The sequence below is a fragment of the Poecilia mexicana genome, unplaced genomic scaffold (assembly GCF_051168715.1).
Source record: "Poecilia mexicana isolate PSO_F unplaced genomic scaffold, ASM5116871v1 scaffold_5, whole genome shotgun sequence".
Classification (NCBI taxonomy): domain Eukaryota; kingdom Metazoa; phylum Chordata; class Actinopteri; order Cyprinodontiformes; family Poeciliidae; genus Poecilia; species Poecilia mexicana.
The window spans coordinates 12,990,472-13,012,316 of NW_028263374.1; the positions used below are offsets into that span (position 1 = coordinate 12,990,472).

Consider the following 21,845-nt stretch of genomic DNA (forward strand, 5'->3'; position numbering starts at 1 on the left):
TTCATGCAGAGCATAATGTGCTCATTGTTCCTTAATCAGTCTTACAAGCTTCCTAACTCTTCTTACTCCAGAACCCTGAGGCTTTTGATGTTGCACAAGCGGATCACATGTCCATGTTCATAATTTCAAAGCAAAGGTTTAATTTCAATGTTCATATGTAGTTGCAGGCATCACAGGAAGTGATTTTTGTCACTGTGGAGAAAATGTTACTTGTATTCATCTGTTTGATTTGTAATGGTACAATGTGGATTATATGTTCAGCTTGTTAAATATTAATTAAACTAAATGAAAATTAAATTAAAATATTTTTTATGATGTATTTTTTATGGATTTATTTTTAAACTTTATCAAAATCAAAATTGTCCAAAGATTCAGTTATTTTTCTTTTCAATATTTAATTTAATCTTTGCTGGACTATAAAGTCTGTTTTTATTCTATTTTCCCCTCACATAATCTTACATTTTTAGGTAAGTTCTTATTTCCTTTCATAAATGCATAGAAACATATTTTCCACCAATCAATCATCCATCTGAATTCAAAAGCACACGTGAAGCTGCAAAACAAATTTATTATTTTTGACCATATTTCAGCAAACAGGATTCCATCGGATCTGAAATCGTTGCAAATATACAAACTTATAAAAAGAAAGCATGTGAAGCAAACATGCTAAACTGTAAAAAACAAGTGTAGAAAAATAATCAGTCAAGACAGATGGCAAAGTGCAGTAACATGATTATGATTTATAGTTTAAATTTGTCTTAAAGGGCCAATATTATGTATTTTCCAGGCACATTGTGCCATTTTATAGCTCAACCAATTAACTGTTACCTTCAGTTGTTACAAAAGGATTTCTCAAACATGCATGAAAGAATCGAGGCAACCCTCCAGGTCTGTTTATGATGAGTGTATAGCATTATAACATGATGTAAAGCTCAGAAAAGATGATTTTACATAATACTGCCCCTTTAAGATAAAGTTTTGAATACTGAGATGGCATCAAGACAATGATTAAAGGATACATATAAAACATATTTGCCCTTCCAGCAGGAAACTGTCCCACTTTACCATTATCCACCAAAAAAAAACAAAACAATAAAAAACAAAAATAAAGTCCTTCAAAGGGTTCTTCATCATCCACTTTCTCAGCTCCATCTTTAAACTTAATTACTTTCCTTCTACTTAACTGCTTTGTCATCTTATCTGTGGTGCAGGAATCTATTTGCAGTGGAGTCCATTTACACCTCATATTCAAACACAATAAGCTGGGCGGATGCAGTTGAAACTGCAACAGTGGTGGGAAAGAGAAGGCATCAGTGAGCGTAACAGCAGAGTTCAGTCATTAAACTCTCCAGGTGGGTGAGGAAGGCAGCTATTCAGCATCATCAGCCAAAGTGAACCTGCAATGAAAATAGACATTTAATGAAAAGCAAAAAAGACCAAACATCTTACATCATCCAGAGGATTAGACAAACCATCTTCTATCATCTACCACCAAGTCTGGTTTCTCTATGAGCAAAACATCTAGGCTACAACATGAAGTAAAATGGTGATATTTTCATAAAAATACAAGCATGAGATGATCTACAAATCATTTGTAGCTTGTATGTGATTTTGTACAGCACAAATCAGAGTTTGGGTTTCATTCAACAGGCTCTGCTCACCAGTCAGTGATTCCAGACTTCAGGTCAATCTGGGCCAACTCAATCTGCACCTAACGGGAAAAATCAGCAGCTGTAAGGGGCGATTCTTCATATGTTTAGTTATTTTCAGTGTGACACGCGTGTCAAATGTAGAATAAGTCCCGAGCCAGGCTGCATGCTGAACATTCTTCCTGTTTTTATTTGTAGTTTTTTCCATGTTTTGTGGAGAATTGACACAGCATTGTCTGTAAACTCTTGAGCTTATGCTGCCCTACAAACAAGGTGATAAAACTGTGTGTGGGTGCAGTTTCACACTGACCTGTCCAATAACATCCCGGCTCCTGAAGGAGGCGGAGTTGTTCTTCACCGACACACTGAGGCGCCTGAATCTGGCCTCGTCTTCTGGCAGGTCATACTCAAACCTTAACAAATATTAAAAAGCGTGAAGAAACTGTCAAGAAACAACAACAGCTTCAAAAATAAAGAAAGAAAATGCTTTTACCTTTCATTGTACTCCGGGTTGAGGTCTCTTTTCTTCACGGCTGTCTTTTTCTTAGTGGCTTTACTTTTGTCAGGCAGCAGCATGAGGGAGACGTAGCTATCAACAGCATCCTTACTTTGGGACACCAGACCTCTGTGTACAAAGGAACAACAAACAGAACCCTTATTTATTTGGGACGTCCTGACTCCCACCCATCTTCTGGCTTATTGTATGCATACAATTTTTAACAATCACAAAATGTTTGGGGCATGTTTACTGATAGCCAAACATCCAAACTGGACAATTCCAGTTTTAATAAATGTTTAATAAGGATTTGTTTTTTAGATCTCAATTTTTAATATTTTTTGGTTTTTAAATGAATATGCTTTAAATTTCTGGAAAGAATGTAACTGGATGCTTTTATATCGAAAGGAAAAATGTGTCTTTCACTATGTTATTCATTTCTTTTGTCCACATTCTCATTCACAAACTGAGGCTGACCAATTGAAATCATTGAGATTTGTACATTTTTTTGTTTATAACATGTTGCTTAACTCTTGTAAGCTCTAAAAAAAAAAACTGGCCTGTGCGTAAAAATATTATGACTGTCAGTGTTTCGGCACACACCTGCAGGCATGGACGATCACAACGAGCTTTCTCTCCTTTGAGGTGTATGACAGAGACAACTTCACCTGGCCATTTCCAGGTGCAGGAGCAGCACAGGGCAGCGACCCTGAACCAATCATTTCCACCATCTTGGAGCTCAGAATCTGTCAGACACGGAATGAGACAACCAGTAGTAATCGTCATATCTAAAAGCATTCAGATGAAGTATGCCCGTATAATTTTACCTTGAGTTCAGCCCTCAGCAGGATCTGACTGTCAGGTAAGGCTCCATCTAAATGAAACCACTGATCCAGGACCAGCTGTGGAGCCGCGAGCAGCTCTTTGACTGTGATCACGAGCGAGCCCATTGGCTGGTCCCAGCCGCTGGACAACTACAATGTAGTGAGAGGGATAGTTAGATTCATCTGAATGTAAGCCTATTTACTACACAACACCAAGACACACAGAAACCGTCTTGCCTTAGCCACAAGCATCTGACGCTTAGGGTCATGGATGATGAAGTAGAAAGATTCGTTCCACTTAGGGCTGGAGCTCCGGTCACACAGCTGAGGAATGACGACAAACGCGTGTTATTGGATGAATATGTCTTATTCCAAGCAGAGAGAGTAGAAGGTATTAGGAGTCTCACTTTAGTTTTGTAGGCTGTTTCACCCAGAACAAGCTCAACTCCTGCTTTGGGTTCTTTTCCACTCTTCTTAAACTGCATCAGAAAGGCAGATTGATGTTATGTTTCACATTAAATCGCATCTATCTAGCAGTGATGACAAAAAACAAAAACAGCTGACTCACTGGAAGTGAGTGTGCCGCCTCTACGTAGACAAAGAGCAGAGCTGCAGAGGGAACGGCTTTGTTCTGGTAGGACTGCAGGGTTTGAAGCTGCAGTACCTGTAAACATTAACCACAGAGATTCATGTATGTTGTTGGCATGGCTCTTCAGCACTAATCTCTAAAAAAGCCATTGGTGAGGGCCGACCTGCTCTAGTCTTGCTGCGTTTGACACAGTAGGAACCCATTCCAGAATCAGGTGAACTCGTCCAGTTTTCACATCTTTCAGAGTGAACCACTGTGAACCACATTCAGAGACAAACAGGCAGACCAGCACCCTTCATCAAGCAATGTAACAACACAAAGTTCAGAAGTCATAAGATGAGACTCAGGATCATGAGTTACTGACTAACCTGATCTGTGTACTGAGATCTGATGACCTCATTCAGCTTCACGGTGAATCTGTAAAAATATGATTAGCAAGATTTTACTTTCTCATATTTAGAAATGCTACAACCATTTACTTCAATGCATTTTATTTATATTTTATGTGATGGAACACAAAGTGATTCGTAACTATGAAGTAAAAGCAGAATGATATACATTTTTCTATTTTACAAATAAAAATCTACAACTTGTGGTGTGCATTTGGAGTCATCTCTCCTGAATCCATCGTTTGTAAAACCACAAATTCTGGAAGAAAAGTTGCTAAAAAATACTTGACACTCTGTTATAATGGGCCTCTTGGTTGTTTATCTCATCAGGTTAGGATGATGAGATAAACTCATGTCTCGGTAGCGCTGCAGTTGTGCCACTCTTAAAATTTTTCTAATGATGGACTGAACAGTGCTCAGCTTGGGATGTTGTAAGTAAGTTAAAGTTCTGCACAACTTCCCCTCTTCAGCTAAGTACTACTTTGTATTATCCAAACATAGAAATTCTGCCAAAATAGAAGCTTGGTGTTGTAACAATATAAGTGCACAATATGGAGAAGTGCAAAAGATATGGATACTTTTGGTCATTTCTCTATAACTTTACATGCCACACACCTTCCTAAGAAGTCATCTGAATCTATATCCTTATCAAATGCTTCGAACTTGATGTCCTGATCGCTGCGGCCACTCAAAACCACCTGTTTACATAAGCAGAGATGCACATCTTCAGAAAAACAACAAAAGAGGAAACAAAAGTTGCAATATTTGAATCACAAAACTGCCCACCTCATACATTTCGTTCCACGTTGGGTTTAGATTCTCTTTGATGACACGACTTTTAAAAGCGATGTCACCGATATTGATTTTGACGTAAGGATCACTCTTGCCCTTCACCATGCCCCCCATTAGGTTGTCTTTTGCCACGAGATTCTGGGCTTCCAGCAGGTGGATCCTCAGCACCCCCTACAGGAGAAAGATATAAATTATTAAAACAGGCAGAATGTTGCTCATTATTAGAAACAAAAAAATCTGAAATTCATCTACCCTAGTGGTGTCACTGACATAAGATGGTTACTCGACTGTTACAAACAAATCCCCTGTTAAATGCTCATGCTTATTTTAGGTGTCTGGAGTTTTTACTAGCTAACATGGCACAATAATATCTGCACAAGAGAAGAAGACTGAAAACCAGCTCCAACAGATGGTACAGCAGGATATTTGAAAGGACAAATGAGTTTCACAATTATACTATTATCACTTTAATTCAGTTTCCTTGTAGAGCACCAATCCACAACACACTGCAACCTAAAGCATCTTAGAAAAATCCTGGTGTAAATTCATGAGGCAAATTGGGTGGTGAGTCTTTTCATCGTGCTAAAGATTATATTCATAAATAGACAGTTAAAGATGTATGAAGGCCTTTCTTCGACTTTATTTATATTCACCGGACATGAATTCATCAACATTTCTGGCAGCTAGTGGAAGTTTGTGTTTTTGTTTAAAAAAACATCAACATGCATTGTTAGCTGTTGAAAGCTAATTCTGTCACTCCACACTTCAGATAATCAGCAAACCCACCTGTTTTCCAAAGTCCTGACCCGGCACTGTGTGTGGTGGAAGACTTGGAGCCACTTTGGGGATTCCTGTGACCCCTGCAGGTGGTGCTGGGTCAGTGGGTAGGCCTGTAACTGTGGCCTGAGCCAGACCTCCTAAACCTGTCCTGCACTCACAGATAAACACACAATCACGTTAGTTGTTCCAGTGTGTTTTGCTTGTTGTTCATATTTCTCTAAATATTTGTGAGTCAAATTCAACTCACTCCTCACTCTGGACTGGCTGTGGCTTCACATCTCTGTCAACCTGCGAGTGTGACTCAACCGCAGGCTCCTCTGCATACGCTGGTTCCTCCACCGGCTGACAGGAAATGATTTCAGTTACAACAGCGTAAACATTTAGGACACAGTTACTGTTGCCTTTTCTGTGGTGTGCCTTACCGCAGGAGGATGGGATGTGTCATGTGTGGGTTCAGGGTGTGCAGGCTGGACTACAACAGGAGAGCTGAAAACACATTGAACCGTTGAAAATATAAAAGCCAATCTGCAGGAAAACTACATGAATGTTGAACTATAACATTTCTGACTTTCACTACGTTCTAAAGTTCAGCAGTAAAAGTTTAAAATTCTTCAAAGCAAATATGAATAACTCACTCCTTTGTTGCCAAGTTTGGGCTTTTTTTCTCCTCTTCAGCCGGTTTGAGTGTCTTTTCAGTGGGAACGGAGGCATCCTCTTCTTTTGAAGCAGCGGCAGACGTCTGAGGAACTTCCGTCAAGCGTGTGTCAAGGATCTGCCAACAACAAATATCCACTTGGTCTCTACCATGCAAGTTGACTGGAGCAGATCTAGGCGTGTATAAATGTTGTCATACCTTCAGCTCAGCCCTGAGGAGGATTTCACTTTCAGGTAAAGCTCCGTCCAGATGCATCCACTGGTCCAGGACCAGCTGAGGCTCAGAAAGCAGCTGCCTCACAGGGAGCACCAGCGATCCCATTGGCTGGTCCCATGCACTGGATAACTTTTGATAACAGGACACGCAGTAGCAGCACAACTTAGATCTTTGACCGTTCACTTGATAGTGGGAGAAACTTTATTAGTGTTTTGGAACATTTAGGACATCCACCTTCACTATGAGCATCTCTTGGTTGGGGTCATGAACCGAGAAGTGGAACGCCTCACTCCACTGCGGTGATCTGGAGCGATCGCAGACCTTCAGACAGAAAAGTGGAGACGAAGGCAGAGAGTTGACTAAAATCCCTAATTGTACCCAACTCCTATCAAGTCTGGCATTATTTTTGTAAAGCAACTTACTTTTATTTGTTGAAAAATATAGGCTTTTATTTAGCTTTTGCTTACCATTACTAACCCTAACCCTAATTTTGATAAAGACATGAATGAAACGTAGTACTTCGGTTACTAAAACTGATTTAGTTTGACTAAAGTAGTGATAAAGTATATAACACACACAGCACAGAAATTCATGTCATAGTGCATTGTAGATTATTCCACGACTTTGTTGTTTCATACCTTGGTTCTGTGAGTCGTGTTCCCAAATATAAGCTCAGCTCCAGCTTTGGGCTCCTTACCGCTCTTCTTAAACTGCAACACACATCCCAAAATGAGAAGAGCTTGTATTCCCTCTCAGTAATTATGGTTTCAGATCGAACACAAAAACCTCAAAACCGTTCCTTAACCAGTAGTTCCTGCCAAGAAGATTTTTATGACTCACAGGCAACGAGTGTGCTCTGTCCATGTAAACAAAAAGCAGCGCTGCAGCGGGAACAGCCTTGTTCTGGTAGGACTGGAGAGACTGCAGCTGCATCACCTGAAATCAAATAGAAATGCATCACAGTGACTCAGCACTCGGGACGCAATACAATAACAAAATCATTTGAAGCTTTTCTCTGAAGTCTGACCAGCCGTGTCTTGACCAAAGCATAAAAGGGAAGAGTGTGAAGCAGGCTCCTTGGCAGACGGAGCAGTTTTGAATCCATCAGAATACGAAGGAATTACAATGTTATCCTCGTTTAGGCATGAAAGCGTATGTTCCTCTCTTTTATTTAATGTTTTACTGAAACCCTAAATTATGCATCAAGGCATGTGCTGTCAGTTAATGTTTGCAAATATAGCAAACATTTTTATTTGACAGATTAAGTGAAGAGGACAGCAATATTTTCAGTATCTAACTTGTCAAATATTCATCAGAGCTAATCAAGAGAAAATTAGGCCATTGTGATTTCTAGTCCACTAACTAGTGGAGCTGTGCTTAAATGAACTAAAAAAAAAACATTAAATAGAATTATAATAATATAATTTTTTTTTAAATAAATAAATAAATAAATATTATATTAACCTGTTCAAGATTGTCATTACAGGACACTGTTGGGACCCACTCCAGAATGAGACGAACACGACCGGACTTCACATCGTTCAGGGTGTACCACTGAAACAGAATCATTGATTTACATCCATAAATGCATCCAGGAAGATTTATTAACACTGTAAAAAGAAGAAAAACACCAACCTGATCTATGAACTGAGAGCGGATGATGTCTGAAACGCTTATTTTGAACCTGTTGAGAATGAAGAACATAACGTATAATGTGATAATATAGATAAACATATATAATATAAAAACAAAACAAAGCCTTCTTCTTAATAACACGAAAGAAGAGAAGTTATTCACGCTAGGACACAATGTCAGACATATGTGAGATAAAATATGTAATTCTGATACTCTTGCAGAGAAAAGATAACCAAATGATTGGATTATAATTAATCCAGTCATACTGATTGATGTTAATTATGATTATTTGGCATCTATTCCATTCTCTGTTGGCTTTATCATTTCAACCACTAAAAATACACGTTCAGTGTAGCCATTGAGGGTAATTAGTCTAGTCTTAGTAATCAGATTAGCAGAAATGATCAATGATTGCATCAAATCAGTCCTTTGCATTTGCGAGACTCCGATGATGATTACTAATCGATATGTTGTGCAACTCTATTTCAAATGTAACTTCTTTCAGGCAAACCAGGAAATGTTAGTCTATAAATAGAAGAAAAAAATGCTATTAAGACATCACACTCTAAGTTCTGTTATTTTGCTTTAATTCTCATCTTCTACATGTTTTATGATTTTAATATTATTTTCTGTGGATGAGTAACTTTCAGCAAACGTACGTTCACTGAGCTTCATAAAAATGCTGACAAGCCCGTCAGCCTCACCTGCCCAAGAAGTCGTCTTTGTCCATATCTTTATCAAACATTTCCACCTGCACCTCCTGCCCTGACTGAGGCCTCAGCACCACCTGAGGACACACACAGCAGTTTGAGTGAGCGTGTGACGGTCGTTGTAAAGTCAAAACATGCACTGCTGTTTCAGACAGACCTCATACATCTCATTCCAGACCGGGTTGAGATTCTCCTTCACCACAGCGCTTTTAAACATGACCTCACCAACGCTGATCTTTGCGTAGGGATCGCTTTTGCCCTTCTTCAGGCCACCCATAATGTTATCTTTAGCGACCAGACTCTGAGCCTCCAACAGGGTGAGTCTCAGGAGTCCCTGTATGAATGACATACATTGCTGTGTATTGATTTATATTAAATTAAAGCTTGCTGTGTCCTTTGTTTTAAATGCAGCTACTGCATGCTACTGAGCTCTATTTATATATGTTACCTCACTGGCAAAGGTGAGGTCTGGGGATGTGTGAGGGGGTTGCGTTACAGCCAGGCTCGGCGATTCTTCCACTTTATCTTCCTTCACATCGGCTGCAGTTTCCTTTACTTCATGAACCTCCTCATCCAAAGGCAGTGAGGGAACAACAGTTTCCACAGGAGGGGTATCCACTGAAGCTGACCTAAATAACAAAGAAGCAGCAAAGTTGAATCAAACTCAAGAGGCACTTAAGTAAAATAAGTGGAAAAATAAACTTTCTGAATTATTTTACCTGAGGATTGTGTCTGTCTCTGGCTGGCGCTTCACTGGAGTGGGGTCTGACGCTACAGAGACTTTAGTCTTTTCAGTAGCAAGAGGACACTTGGTAGGAACCAACATCTGTAATTAGGTTGAGTAAAAATATTTTGCTAATTAGGTTTACTGAAGCCCCAAAAGAAAAACAAACATTTCTCAACCGAAGAAGCAAGAGCTCAAAAACAGTCCTTTAAAACCCTGAGAAATTATTTTCTCAACTCTGCTGTGCTGTTCAATATCACGTCATGTAAGCTGAAAAACACACATTTAGTAGTTCTAAACATGAAGAAATGAAGTGCATCTTGGGAAACATCGAGCTTTATGACTTATTTGAAGTATGCATGCATGTTGCTATTAATGAAACCAGTGTGTTGAGATAGCATTCACCATGTTGTCTGTGTTGTAGTATGTCAGGATGGGGTAAGATACTTTTGCTGTAATGTTACTTCTTGTTTTTTCACTCATTTCATATTTAAAGGGGCAGTATTATGTATTTTCTATTCTTGTAGTGCCATTTTACTTTATGCTTGAGCATCAGACCACGCCACAGAAATGCAAGCTAGGTGGGATACAGTATGATAGGAGCATTAGCTGCCACCGCAAAACGGAAAATTAATGAAAGACAGAGAGGTGGGAAAAAAAAAAGATTTAGACAAAACAAATTCAGACTATCCTACCTTGAGTTCAGTTCTTAACAGGATTTGGCTCTCAGGTGAGGCTCCATCCAAATGGAACCACTGATCCAAGACCAGGTCTGGTTCAGCCAACAACTCTCTGACAGGGACAATCAGAGAGCCAATAGGAAGGGTCCAGCTGTGAGAGAGCTAAAAGAAGACAATTCATAATGTCGCATGTTAGCTTAGAAGTACTAATCTATCAGAAAACTCTCTGCCCAGCCGTGTGTCTCACTTCTCACCTTAAGGACAAGAATTTCCTGTCTTGGATCACGGACAGGGAAGCAGAACGCCTCGTTCCATTTAGGTGAGGTTGTACGATCACACACCTTCAGAAGAGATGGAAAGAATCAGTAAGAAATGACCAACAGTGAGCCAATCCAACCAACCAACCAAGCCAAATTAGGGATATTTATGATTGGGGATTTTGATCTTACTGTAGTTTTACGTGACATATCTCCAAGACTTAACTCCACTCCCACTTTTGGATCCTTTCCACTTTTCTTCACCTACAGACAGAGAAAAATAATGATTCTCTATTTAACCAATTATTCACCAAAACATTGCTAAGTGACTCACCGGTAAGCCGTCTGCTTGTTCGACATACACAAACAGGAGACCGGCTGAAGGCACTGTCTTGTTTTGGTAGGATTGTCTGGAGTAGAACTGAAGGACCTGAAGCCACAGAAAATATTATTACATTATTACTTAACAAAAAAAAAAAAAAAAAAGATGTAATGAAGTGATTTTTAACTGAGAACTGAGAACATGTTAACCTGGTCCAACCCATCTGGTTCTGAAGAAGTTGGAACCCATTCCAGGACCAGGTGAACTCGACCAGTCTTCACATCACTGAGAGTGTACCACTGATGAACAGAGACAAAACACTTCAATATGGGAACAAATGGGTCTGTTTGGAACAAACTCCTTCATGTGGACATGTAAGAAATCACATGCTTCGTTCTTTACTAAAGTACATAATAAATCTGGAGATAAGAATATTGATGAACTGTCGTGCTTTTGTTTTCAATTTCGTCTTTCTAAATTCCAACTAAACTCCCACCTGGTCCATGTACTGAGAGTCAGTGATATCCTTTAGACTTATCTTCAGCCTGCAAATCATAAAATTGATTATTAAAAAGGGATCATTTAAAATCTTATTAGCAAGCAATATCACTGAAAGGTGCAATGTTACCTTCCCATGAAGTCATCTTTCATATCCATGTCTTTGTCAAACACTTCCACATGCAGCTCCTGACCAGGGAGCTGGGTCAGAATAACCTACACAGAAAAAAACAACAACATGGAAATTATTGTTTCATGCAAACTTCAATTACTCTTTTAAATGGACACTAGTTGACAGTATGGATGTCCAAATCAGACTTCTGCGGCTGAACATAACTGCTAAGTGGAGCACATCCACAATATTAAACATGGAACCTGTAAAGCTAATGAAACATTACGTGTTGTTCTCCTGTATATAAGTCTACCGTTTTCAAGTAGAGGATTGAGACACACGGAACAAAAAAAATCCTAAACAGGCCAGCCTTAGTTAACAGACATTTACCTCATACATCTCATTCCAGGTTGGGTTCAGATTGCCTTTTATAACTTGACTTGTGAATGTTTCGCCTCCGATGTTGAGCTTGACATACGGGTCGCTCTTGCCTTTCACCATTCCACCCATCAGGTTGTCTTTGGGAACAAGATTCTGACCTGCCAGGAGGTGAATTCGAAGCAGTCCCTGAAGACAAACACGACATAAGCTGTTTTGTTCGCTTGGGAAATGATATTCAATTGCATTGTATTTCATTACCTCGGTAGCAAAGCTGGGATGAGGGGAGGACTGATGGGTCAACTGTTTCGAAAGTCCAGCTGCCAAATTAGAAGAGACCTCAGCTGAAATACGATCCTCGTCTAACCATAAGACCTGTGTTGCGCAGGGAGAAAAAAGGTGAAACAGAGAGACAGCACAAAATGTCAAGAGTGAGGATTGACATTTTGTAGAACTATTCACCCTGAGAACTGCGTTGATGTAGATGCGACTCGCAGATCCGGCGTTTTCCAACTGGAACCACTGGTCTAGAGAAAGATGGGAAGTTTCCAGTACGCGGGAGAGAGGGATGGTCAAACTGCCCAACGTCTGCACGCGGTCAGCATCCTTCACCTGACAAAAGAAGACCAAATTATGATCATGACCAATCCACTGATGTCAGACTACATTTGCTTCATATCCAATTTTTATTTATTTAACAACCTTTATTTTGCCTGGAAATTCCTACTGAGATTAAAATGTTCTTTACAAAAAGAATCCTGACCAAGAAAGGCAGCAGCACGCAGACTTTACAAAACATTCACGACAAAATAAAATCGCTCTTACCTGAACGTTTATGTCCTGAGCGCGAGGATCTGGGATAAAGAAAGTAAAAGCTTCCTCCCACTCTGGGTTGACTGTGGTGTAGCAAATCTAAAAGGGCAAAAAAAAAATAATAATAATTATATATATATATATATATATATATATATATATATATATATATATATATATATATATATATATATATATATATATATATATTTTTTTTTTTTTTTTTTTTTTTTTTTTTTTTTTGAATATATATTTGCAATGCAAAAAAAAGGTCCCAGTTACAATAGTTCAGTTAGTTCTTGAAACAATGTCACCTTGCTGTCTCTGGTGGTTTCCTGCACAGATATCTGCACCATGGGGTTGGGCTCCTTATTTCCCTTCTTCATCTAAAGTTTAAGCAAAATAGGAACGCGGTAAGATACATAAAGCGATTTTGAGCAAGAGCGTAGCAACAAAGAGACAAAAAAGAAACAAATCCCACTAAATTAAAATATCTTCAACAAGATGATATGTTTCATAAACTGAAATCAAAAAGTGATTCTCTTATATGGAAACATTACTAATAAAAACACCAATTTAGTTTGTGATAAATTAGAATATTACATTGAGATTTTACAGAACAGAAATGTGATATTATAGCCTCATCAATCATGGGGGAAGAGCGCTGACTTGACATCTATCCAGTTGATAAGATTGTCACTATCGCTTGTCAAGAGGAGGATGAGTGACACAATACCCAACAATAAAGATGAGCTGAAGGATAGAGCAACTTGGGCTTCCTCTACACCCAAAAGAATGAGTTCATATTTTGTGCAGAATATGAGCATATCTTTCAACAGACCCAGATTTTTGCATTAAAAACCCTTTTTATTTATCTAATACAATCTTTTGCTGAGAAACAGATTTCTGTGTTTTCATTTTCATTGACAAACAAAATTAAAATAAAAAACCTGCTTATTAATTTATGTGTTTTAATGACATTGTTGAATTTTTTTTTTTCTCAATGATATCCTACTTTATTAAGACGCATGGTTTTGTGTGTTTTTGAGGCTACCATAGTAACAGAAACGAGTTATTCTCCATGGTAAAAAAAGGAAGTGTGCTTAACAGCAACACCCCCCTCTACACACACACACACACACACGCACACACACACACACACATTGATGAGGTATGACTCTCATAGCTTCTCCCTTTGCCACCCCATATCAACATGAACTCAAACAGTGTGTGCAGCAGTGTTGACCTATGTTAGGTTCATTCTTTCACAGCTGAACAGAGAGATACGGCAGCCGGAGACCAACACAATGCAAGATGTGGAATGTAAGACAGATGGCAGCTCCAGTTCTGCCCCAGTTTAACCACACAGGAAGCAGCTCTGAGCGACGCACGCATGTGGGCAGAGAGGGCAGAGATATTTGACTCACGGGAAGTGCCTCAGCTTTGTCGAGATACACAACCAAGATAGCTGAAGAGGGGGGGTTGGAGTTCTTGCTGGTGACGCTTTCATTCCTTTTTAGGACCTGGGTGAATTTCACAAACATTTTTTGAATTGTTAAGACTCGGAGAAGGAAAATACAGCCTGGGAACAGATGATTAATTTTTGCACTTTTTTTTATTTTATTTAAAAAGAAAGGCTCCAACCTGCTCAAGTTGTTCAGTGTTAGGCTGCAAGGCCAACCACTCCAGCTTGAAGTGAACGCGTCCAGATGGAGTGTCTTTCAAAGTGAACCACTAGCAACAAGAGTGCACTCACATGTTTGCATTCTGATCATATGAAAGCTGTTTATAGACAAATTAGTTGGAAGTTATAAAAGCATATCACTTACATCATCAACCGCTATGGACTTCTTCACAATACCCAGATCTAATTTGGTCCTGCAGAAAAATAAGGCGTAACATAATACTGCTAACAATTCATTACCGCTAATAACAGCCGAGCTAATATTTAGGTCTTTTTCCCCCACTACTATTTGCAATTGGTGACAAATGAATGGTGAAAAGTGAGCATGACAGATTTGACGAAGCAAAACAAGGACATGAATTATCTGCGTGTACCTTCCCAAGAAATCATCCTTGTCTGTGTCTTTGTCATAAACTTCCACCTCCAGCTCTTGACCCGGCACTTCATGGACAATAACCTTACATACAACACACACATAACGGCATGAGGACTGGCAGAGGGATTTGCTTGGGAGCTGTCGGTGTGACATATGAATGAAAAATGAACATTTTCAACACAGAGCGAGTCCAAGTGAAATGAAGTTCTATGAACTGATAGAAGTACTGAAAATAGTTGTGGTCAGAAGTTTACCATACATTCCTTTAAAGCATGGATATCAAATGATTGACTTTGGAGTCCACAAGATTTGAACAACTTTGGGAAAGAAATTCAGGTTGCAGAAGAAGAAAGGAAGTGCCTGCTTCGCTTGACTAAAATTTAAAGCGGCCCACATGAACCAACCAAAATGCTGCTATAGATAGATTTGATGGTCAGATTTTTGGATAGAATGACAGGGGGACTAAGCGGAGGGTTTTGAAAGCTAAATCATACTAGTTGTCAAGCATGGTGGTGGTAGCATCATGCTCCGGGTCTGTTTCATAGTTATTTGTTGAAAGAGCTGAAAGAGCTGGATCTCTTCAGTGAGCCGAGCCATAAAATCCTGATCTCTCTCTCTCTCTCGCTCTCTCCAGAGAGAGAGTTTAATACTTTGTACAAGTTGGATTGAATAATGATCTGAACAGAATTTGGAATAAAGCATGAATTAACCTCCAGAATGATCCCAAACACGACCCTGTTGTACGCTGGAGGGGTATTGCACAAACCTTACATGTCTCAAAAGCGTGTCCTTTTTCTCACCTCATACATCTCTCCCCATTTGGGGCAATCTGTGTTATCGATGTGTTTGGAGGTAAAGGTCTGAGGGCCCACCCTTAATATGGCATATGGGTCAGATAAGCCCGCCATGACCCCTTTCACGTAGTTATCTTTGGCAACAAGGTTCTGTGCCTCCAGCAGGTGGATGCGCACCACACCCTGAGAATGAAAACAAGAGCAAAATTATATTTTTATCCTGGGATGTGAACTGATGTGAAACATGCAGGATGCGAGGCGTTACCCTGGGTAGCGGACAGCGTAGCTGAGCCACGTGCAAACCAGGGACAAGTGGGACAACGAGACGATTGGGCAGCACCAAGAACGAAGCAATGGCGTCCATAATCATGCTGTCTGACATAACACTGTAACAGATTACAGTTTGGTATTTCATTAGCAGAAGAAAAGGAAGAAATGTTTCAAATGTTGAAATGTTTCTTAAAAAAAAAAAAACAACAACTCCCTATTGCTGAGTAAAATCCAAAAAAGTCTTTCTCAGCATGACTTACTTCAGTCCAGGAATGTCCAATAAATTGGTCAATCCAGTCCAATTGATGTCCAGTTTCTGGGAAGAAATGAGAATGCTGAGCAAAGATTAAGTCAATCAGAACTGACAGAGAATCAATAGCAAGATAAAGCTTTGAGGATACACAGGGACACATGATAGTCTCGTCAAAGCGAGGTTATTGAGCAGCATGAAAAGGACAAATAGAAGGTGACTTTAAATAGACCTACAGGCCGACGGATGAAAAACATGGTGACGGCACCAACTATGGGCACATCTCCAATCAGAGGCTCCAGAATCACTCGCATCATCCCATGTAGCTGGTGGCAGATAAACACAAAGGTTTAATTGGAAACCTTCTATTCCACGTTGTTTAACAGGCAAGAATTTATTTCAGGGCTGGACAAAACGACCAACCTGTATTCCTTTGACTCCCGCCTTGCAGAAGTATCTTTTCACTTCGACATTGATCTCCACATTTCCAACGTAGCTGAGAAAAGGGAAACCACTGGCGTTAGCTACAACGAGCTGCCAGGCACGGGAAGAAAGGAGAAGCAGTTACCTGATGTAGAGGTCCAGCAGGACTTGTCCTTTGTCATTCTCTGTGTGTGCCTTGATGCCCACCACCTTCATGGCCTGGAGCAAACAGGGAGCACAGATGTGTTTTTTAATAAAATGTGTCATTAGTGAGTGAAGTCGTGTCATAGAATTTTTACGGTGACTTGCAAAATCATTTATACGCCTTCAACTTTTTCACATTTTGTCATATCGCACCACAAAGGCAATTTTTTATTTTTTTTTTACTGGGACTTAATGCAGAAGACTGACACATGGTGTTTCACAAGTCAAAATATGAAAATTGTTGCTTGCATCTTCATTCAGCAGATGCCTTGTATTGTACAAAAACTTTCTGCTTTAATTACAGTTGCAAGGATTTGGTGTTTGTCTATTCCAGTGTTGATTATGTAGAGACTGGAGTCGTAGCCACAGTAGCTCAAGCTCAGTCACGTAAGAAGGAGAGCATCTGTGAACAGCGATTTTCAAGCTTTGGCACCGATGGATTACATAAATGTGTGCTTCTTTAGGGTCATAGTCCACTCTAGCTCAATTCATTTTCCCATCTAGTTTTCCTGTCTTTGATAAAGAACAGCACCCTCACAGCATGATCTCAAAACTCTGACTGATTAGTGTAGTCAGAGTTTCGTGAAGTGATAGTTGCTTGTCTCATCTGAACAGATCACTTTCTTCAGTGCTTGCTCTGTCCTCTACATGGTTTTGTCAAACAGGATCCCATTTGAGTTTTTATTTCCCCAACAACTCACAGTTGAACTGTCAACAAATCATCCAACCATGGGCTTCTTGACTGCTGATAATATCAAACCCTTCGAAGTGCTATGGATACTTTTGCAGGACGCTCTATACTCTCGATGCCATCACCTTGTCCCCCATGTCCACTTTGGTGAAGCTGAGCGTCTGGAGGTGAGCGCTTGAAGCTCGGATGGACGGAGCGATCGTTTCCATCAGCAGCTTCTCGAGGTATTGGCCCACAAACGGCCACACCTGCTGCAGTACCTGGACAGGAAAATGAGCACATGGCAGAAATGTGATTTACATGTGAAAATCAGTCATACAGATCCTCAGACTGCTGCCTCCGTTGCGATAAGCGAGCTTTTGGGGTTTGGCTATCCAATAACAAAAACTATTTGTCAAATGCTTCAGTGGCCACAAGCAATAATAGAAGAATGACGGGTGGCAGCTGACAAGCGCAGAGCCTTCCCAACTGCTAACCCACTTATGACATGCAGTTCCTACACATGTGTAGGAACTGATTTTAATATTAACAGTAAATGCCCTGCAGGTGGCATATTTACAAAGTTGTTAAAAGTTTTGTTAGTTTTGTTCAGTTCCTCCAAGGAAAGAATCAAAAAGGCAGAGACAGTGTTTGGCTTTGTGCCCCCGTGGCTCAGGAAAAAAATGCAGATAGTTATAGTCTGGCATAAGTAGGGAGTGAGTCATCAGCAGCCGGCTCCTGAGGAGGACAAAGAGAATCTGCTGACCGGTCCTCAAATAAGCAGTCTCAAACCAGAGCTTTGTCTGTTGTGAGACACTCAGATCCCGTGGTTCATTTAGCTGGAAAAAATGTTATTTTTTCCAATGTTCCTTAGTTTCTCTGGGCCGAAAGCACAAAGGGGCTGCAGCTTTTCTTTTTTTAGTTTCAAGGGAATGAAAAACTCCTCCCTCTTCCTGTCAGCCTGGTTGGCTGCAATGAAATGGAAATGTTGAGAGGGCTGCCTGGAGCAGGGCCTGCTCTCTGCAGTACAGTACCTATACCAGGGGTGTGGCCTTCACAGGGACATGGCGGCAGCAGAGGGAGCTCTGCCACTGTCTGTCAGCTAGCACCATCTAATATCCTACCACATGCTGTCATCTTTCACTCAGCAGGGCAGCTGGTCTACTGGATAGACAAACATGCTTGTTGAACTTGGAAAAACGGACCTTAAAAATATCAAGAAAAACATCGTCTCACCTTATTGAGCCATTCAACCTTCTCCACATCTGGAAAGTTGACCTGAAAACAAAAACAATGCAGAAACCTACTTTAATTTCCTAGAGCACATAAAAAAAACACACATGCCAGGATGGGGAAACGATTCAGTCAGAGAGAATGTCAGGAAATCTCATCAGGTGCCCGCAGACACGCCTGAAAGCAAACTGTTTCAAAACAACACGGAGAATGTTGCTAAAACAGCACCCAGCACAAATCTTACACCCAAAGATGTGCATTATCTCTACTAAGAGACAGGAGGACTGTTTGGCCATTTTTAAGTGTTTGTAATGTTTTTGCTATTAATATTTCATTGTGTTTTTTGTTTTCAGATGTATCTGAATTTATGATGTTAGTTGAGTAGAAATCAATCTGGAGAAGGACTTATTTAATACTTTAGTGGCACGGTGCCTGGTCGTGCAAACAATCACGGAAATCACGAAAGGAACCCGCAGCAACCTCATCTGGGTGTAGCACCATGCTTTGAGTCGAAATCGAGTGCATGTGGGTTCTGCATTATAGCTCTGCCTCCGAGCACTCAGAAGGAGCAGGTATGAATCTGCATCGCCTGCAGCAGAAATCTCCAAGACGAGTTTAAATGCAGCCGCGGAATGATTAAAGTGTTTAAAGATACCATCGAGTGCTGTTTGTTTTTACCCCTAAAAAATGTACACTGACAAGAACAGCTCAGCGAGGTAATTACATATGAAGTTCCACTGTAGGATTTTACAAAAGATAAAAAAATGCATTAAAGAATAGACTGATAATACTGCCATCTGTTTGGTTAGAGGCACAAGAATCATTCTGATCAGTAAACATTAGAAAACACAATGGGTGAATTTAGAGCGATTTTAACATTTATTCAGAATTGCCCAAGTCACATATGAGTTGCAAAGGTTTTCAGTTGAAGTGCTTCATATTTTCCATAAAGATCTGTGATAATGAAATCAAAGATAATGAAATCTGGTCTGTATTTCCATGCGTTGTGTTGTTGCAAACCTCTGCAGAAGGAATTTGATTAAAAATGTGGAAACAATTATTTTGCACATTGTTTGCAAGCATTTATTTATTTAAAAAAAAAAGATAATTGATGGAACATGTTATAAAAAAATAAGTGATTTATGGTGTGACACGGTACACACAAAAGGCTCTGATTTGGTTATTTTATCTAGGAAATCATCCTGTGACAATGATATCCTCAATGATATGATTTTAGAGTCTCGTTCTAGGTCTTATGCCTTCAAACAGAGGTTACTCCAGGTCAAAGTGAACCGAGGGGTGGGGGGGATTTATTACTGTTGACAGCTTTTGCTATCTTGAGAGGTTTTGATGTTGTTTCTTACCCACGCAGGGAGGTCTCTCCTGATTTTGGACGATTTCATGGATGTGTACTCCTCCTCGTCGTCCAACAACTGTATAGCCGACCTCAGACGCTCTTCCTTCGCCTCTCGAGCATGTTTCCATCCCGTGTACACCATCATGCCGCACACCAGCAGGCTGGTGCTGACTCGATAGTACCCGGCCAGGTAGACGGGGAGCAAGGCAGTCAGACATTTCCCGAAGGTCCACAGCACAGCCACGGCGCTGATCCCTTTGGGTTTGGTGGTTTCTGCTTCTCTCACGTTACTTAACGCTTTGTCCCCGGCGCCGCTTGCGCCCGGACCCTCGGCGCCCTTGGCTTCGGTCGACTCCGGCTTGTCGTCCTGCATTTTTTTTTCTGGTTTATTCCTGTTAACGAGCTGAATGAGGAGTACTCGGTTAGGACGGTGTGGGAACGAGCCTAACGGCTAAAGTTTCATCTCTGCCGTCAGAGACCGTTGGAACAAACAGGCGGCTGCACGTGAACTTCAGATTCCGCAGCTAGCTAAACCACTGCGGACATTATTATCAGTACACCAGAACATTCGCATTAAGACATGCTTGTTATCGGTTGTATAACGCAGTTGTTCTGGATGAACACGAGACCAGAGAAAGTACCAAGTTCCGTGCCCCACCCACGTCCCGTTAGCTGGATGAAAACACGCCCACGGCAACCCAAAAAAACTGCATCATTGACTTTTTCGATGCTGCGTCACGCTGCCCACCCCACTTAAGGGGCGCAAAGTACAGTGTCTTTTGGGAGCCTGGATCCCCCCCCCCCCGGTTCAGCTCAAGAGCCTAGCAAAAGTATTCATAGCCCATTAATGTTTTGGCAAGGCTTATAAGAAACATGAATTTCATTGGGCGTTTTTGTGTCAGACCAACAAAAATTGTGAATAATGATGAAAGTAAAATTTTAAAAGAGTTAAGTTAAAGTTAAATATTTTACTTTTCATGTATTCAGCCCCCATTTAGCAGTACTTTAAAACTATGTTTTGCTACAAGTACAGTTAGTCTCTTTTCATGTAAATAGCTCAGGACTTCCCACAGAATCTCAGTTAAATTTAAGTTAGGTCATTGTGAGTGCCAGTCAAACCTCTGAATATGTAATTGTAAGACATGATATGTCGTCATATGCTGTGTGTATTCAGTATCATTTGCTTCAGGAAGGCAAACCAACACCTCATTCTCAGGTCTTTTGCAGTCTCTAGGAGGATTACTTTCCAGATAACCACAAATTACACTTCATCCATCTGCCATCATCATCTGTCCCTATTACAGTAAAACAAACCGCACAGTATGATGCTGCCACTGCCATAACAGGGTGGTTTACTGTTTTAGGTTTCCACCACACACTACATTTTGCTTCTCGGAAAAAAGTTTAAAGTTTTGTCTCGTCTGACTTTCTTCTGTGTTTTCTGTGACCACTACAATTGCGGCAAGCTGAAGGGACTTAATTTGGCTTCCTCTCAGCAATAGTTTTCTTTTGGCCACTCTTTCATCAAGACCAATTAATTAATTTAGATGTCATTTTAACAAATGCAGAGATTTATTTACACTAAGATTAAGTTATGCAGAAGCACAACTTGTTGCACGTAACGGTAAAGCTGGGTGAGCGAATATACACCCTATACCATCAACATATATATATAAAAAAAACATGCCTTTTCAGTTGAGTAGTTTACCCAATCTAAGAAAAACAAACAGGGAGATGACAACTCATGCTTACTCATTTGCTCTTTGGCAGTCACATCTGGTGAGCAGGCACTAAACACGAGACGATTCAGGAAGGAAGAGCCAAGTTTAGTGTGTTTACAAGCAACCGTGGTTAAAAAAAACAGCTGTTACTTGCTAATCTTTCTGCCCCCATCCAAAGTGTGCATGACAAATTTCCCAGCTCAACTATTAAGATTTGTTTTTAACTCTGTGGATGTAACATTTAAATGTGTTTTCAGTGTGCATTACTGCTTTTAAAAACTTGTTCACTTTGAACTCGAGCTTTTTTGGTATCCTGAAAAGCTGCTTGTCCCCTTTTAGAGCAA

The 21,845-nt window shown here is 40.2% G+C and overlaps 1 protein-coding gene across 1 annotated transcript; it reads right to left on the reverse strand.

The window, feature by feature from the left end:
* Positions 1-548: 548 nt before the first annotated feature.
* Positions 549-20,470, reverse strand: esyt1b (extended synaptotagmin-like protein 1b). Its single transcript, XM_015010919.2, has 52 exons — positions 19,788-20,470; positions 18,427-18,468; positions 17,337-17,471; positions 16,462-16,535; positions 16,317-16,389; positions 16,130-16,219; positions 15,904-15,959; positions 15,639-15,759; positions 15,380-15,556; positions 14,578-14,660; positions 14,349-14,397; positions 14,164-14,253; positions 13,947-14,042; positions 12,834-12,905; positions 12,532-12,618; positions 12,169-12,318; positions 11,968-12,081; positions 11,719-11,895; positions 11,347-11,432; positions 11,215-11,263; positions 10,928-11,017; positions 10,731-10,826; positions 10,589-10,660; positions 10,394-10,480; positions 10,155-10,301; positions 9,455-9,561; positions 9,184-9,364; positions 8,893-9,069; positions 8,730-8,812; positions 8,026-8,074; positions 7,855-7,944; positions 7,231-7,326; positions 7,029-7,100; positions 6,625-6,711; positions 6,373-6,519; positions 6,155-6,291; positions 5,942-6,005; positions 5,767-5,861; positions 5,526-5,667; positions 4,734-4,910; positions 4,563-4,645; positions 3,927-3,975; positions 3,722-3,811; positions 3,538-3,633; positions 3,377-3,448; positions 3,207-3,293; positions 2,973-3,119; positions 2,749-2,891; positions 2,143-2,274; positions 1,960-2,062; positions 1,662-1,711; positions 549-1,397 (listed from the first exon to the last, which is right to left on the reverse strand). The coding sequence occupies exons 1-52, from the start codon at positions 20,151-20,153 to the stop codon at positions 1,370-1,372; spliced, it is 5,463 nt and encodes a 1,820-aa protein (XP_014866405.2). The 5' UTR covers positions 20,154-20,470; the 3' UTR covers positions 549-1,369.
* Between the last annotated feature and the right edge of the window lie 1,375 nt (positions 20,471-21,845).

What these genes read in the sequence shown, in the direction of transcription:
- esyt1b (XM_015010919.2), bottom strand. Translation starts at nt 20,153, where the DNA reads ATGCAGGACGACAAGCCGGAGTCGACCGAAGCCAAGGGCGCCGAGGGT. An exon ending in ACACGACTCACAGAACCAAG is followed by an intron (nt 6,712 to 7,028) that starts GTATGAAACAAC and finishes TTCTGTCTGAAG; the next exon opens with GTCTGCGATCGCTCCAGATC. An exon ending in CCAAACTTGGCAACAAAGGA is followed by an intron (nt 6,006 to 6,154) that starts GTGAGTTATTCA and finishes ATGTGTTTTCAG; the next exon opens with CTCTCCTGTTGTAGTCCAGC.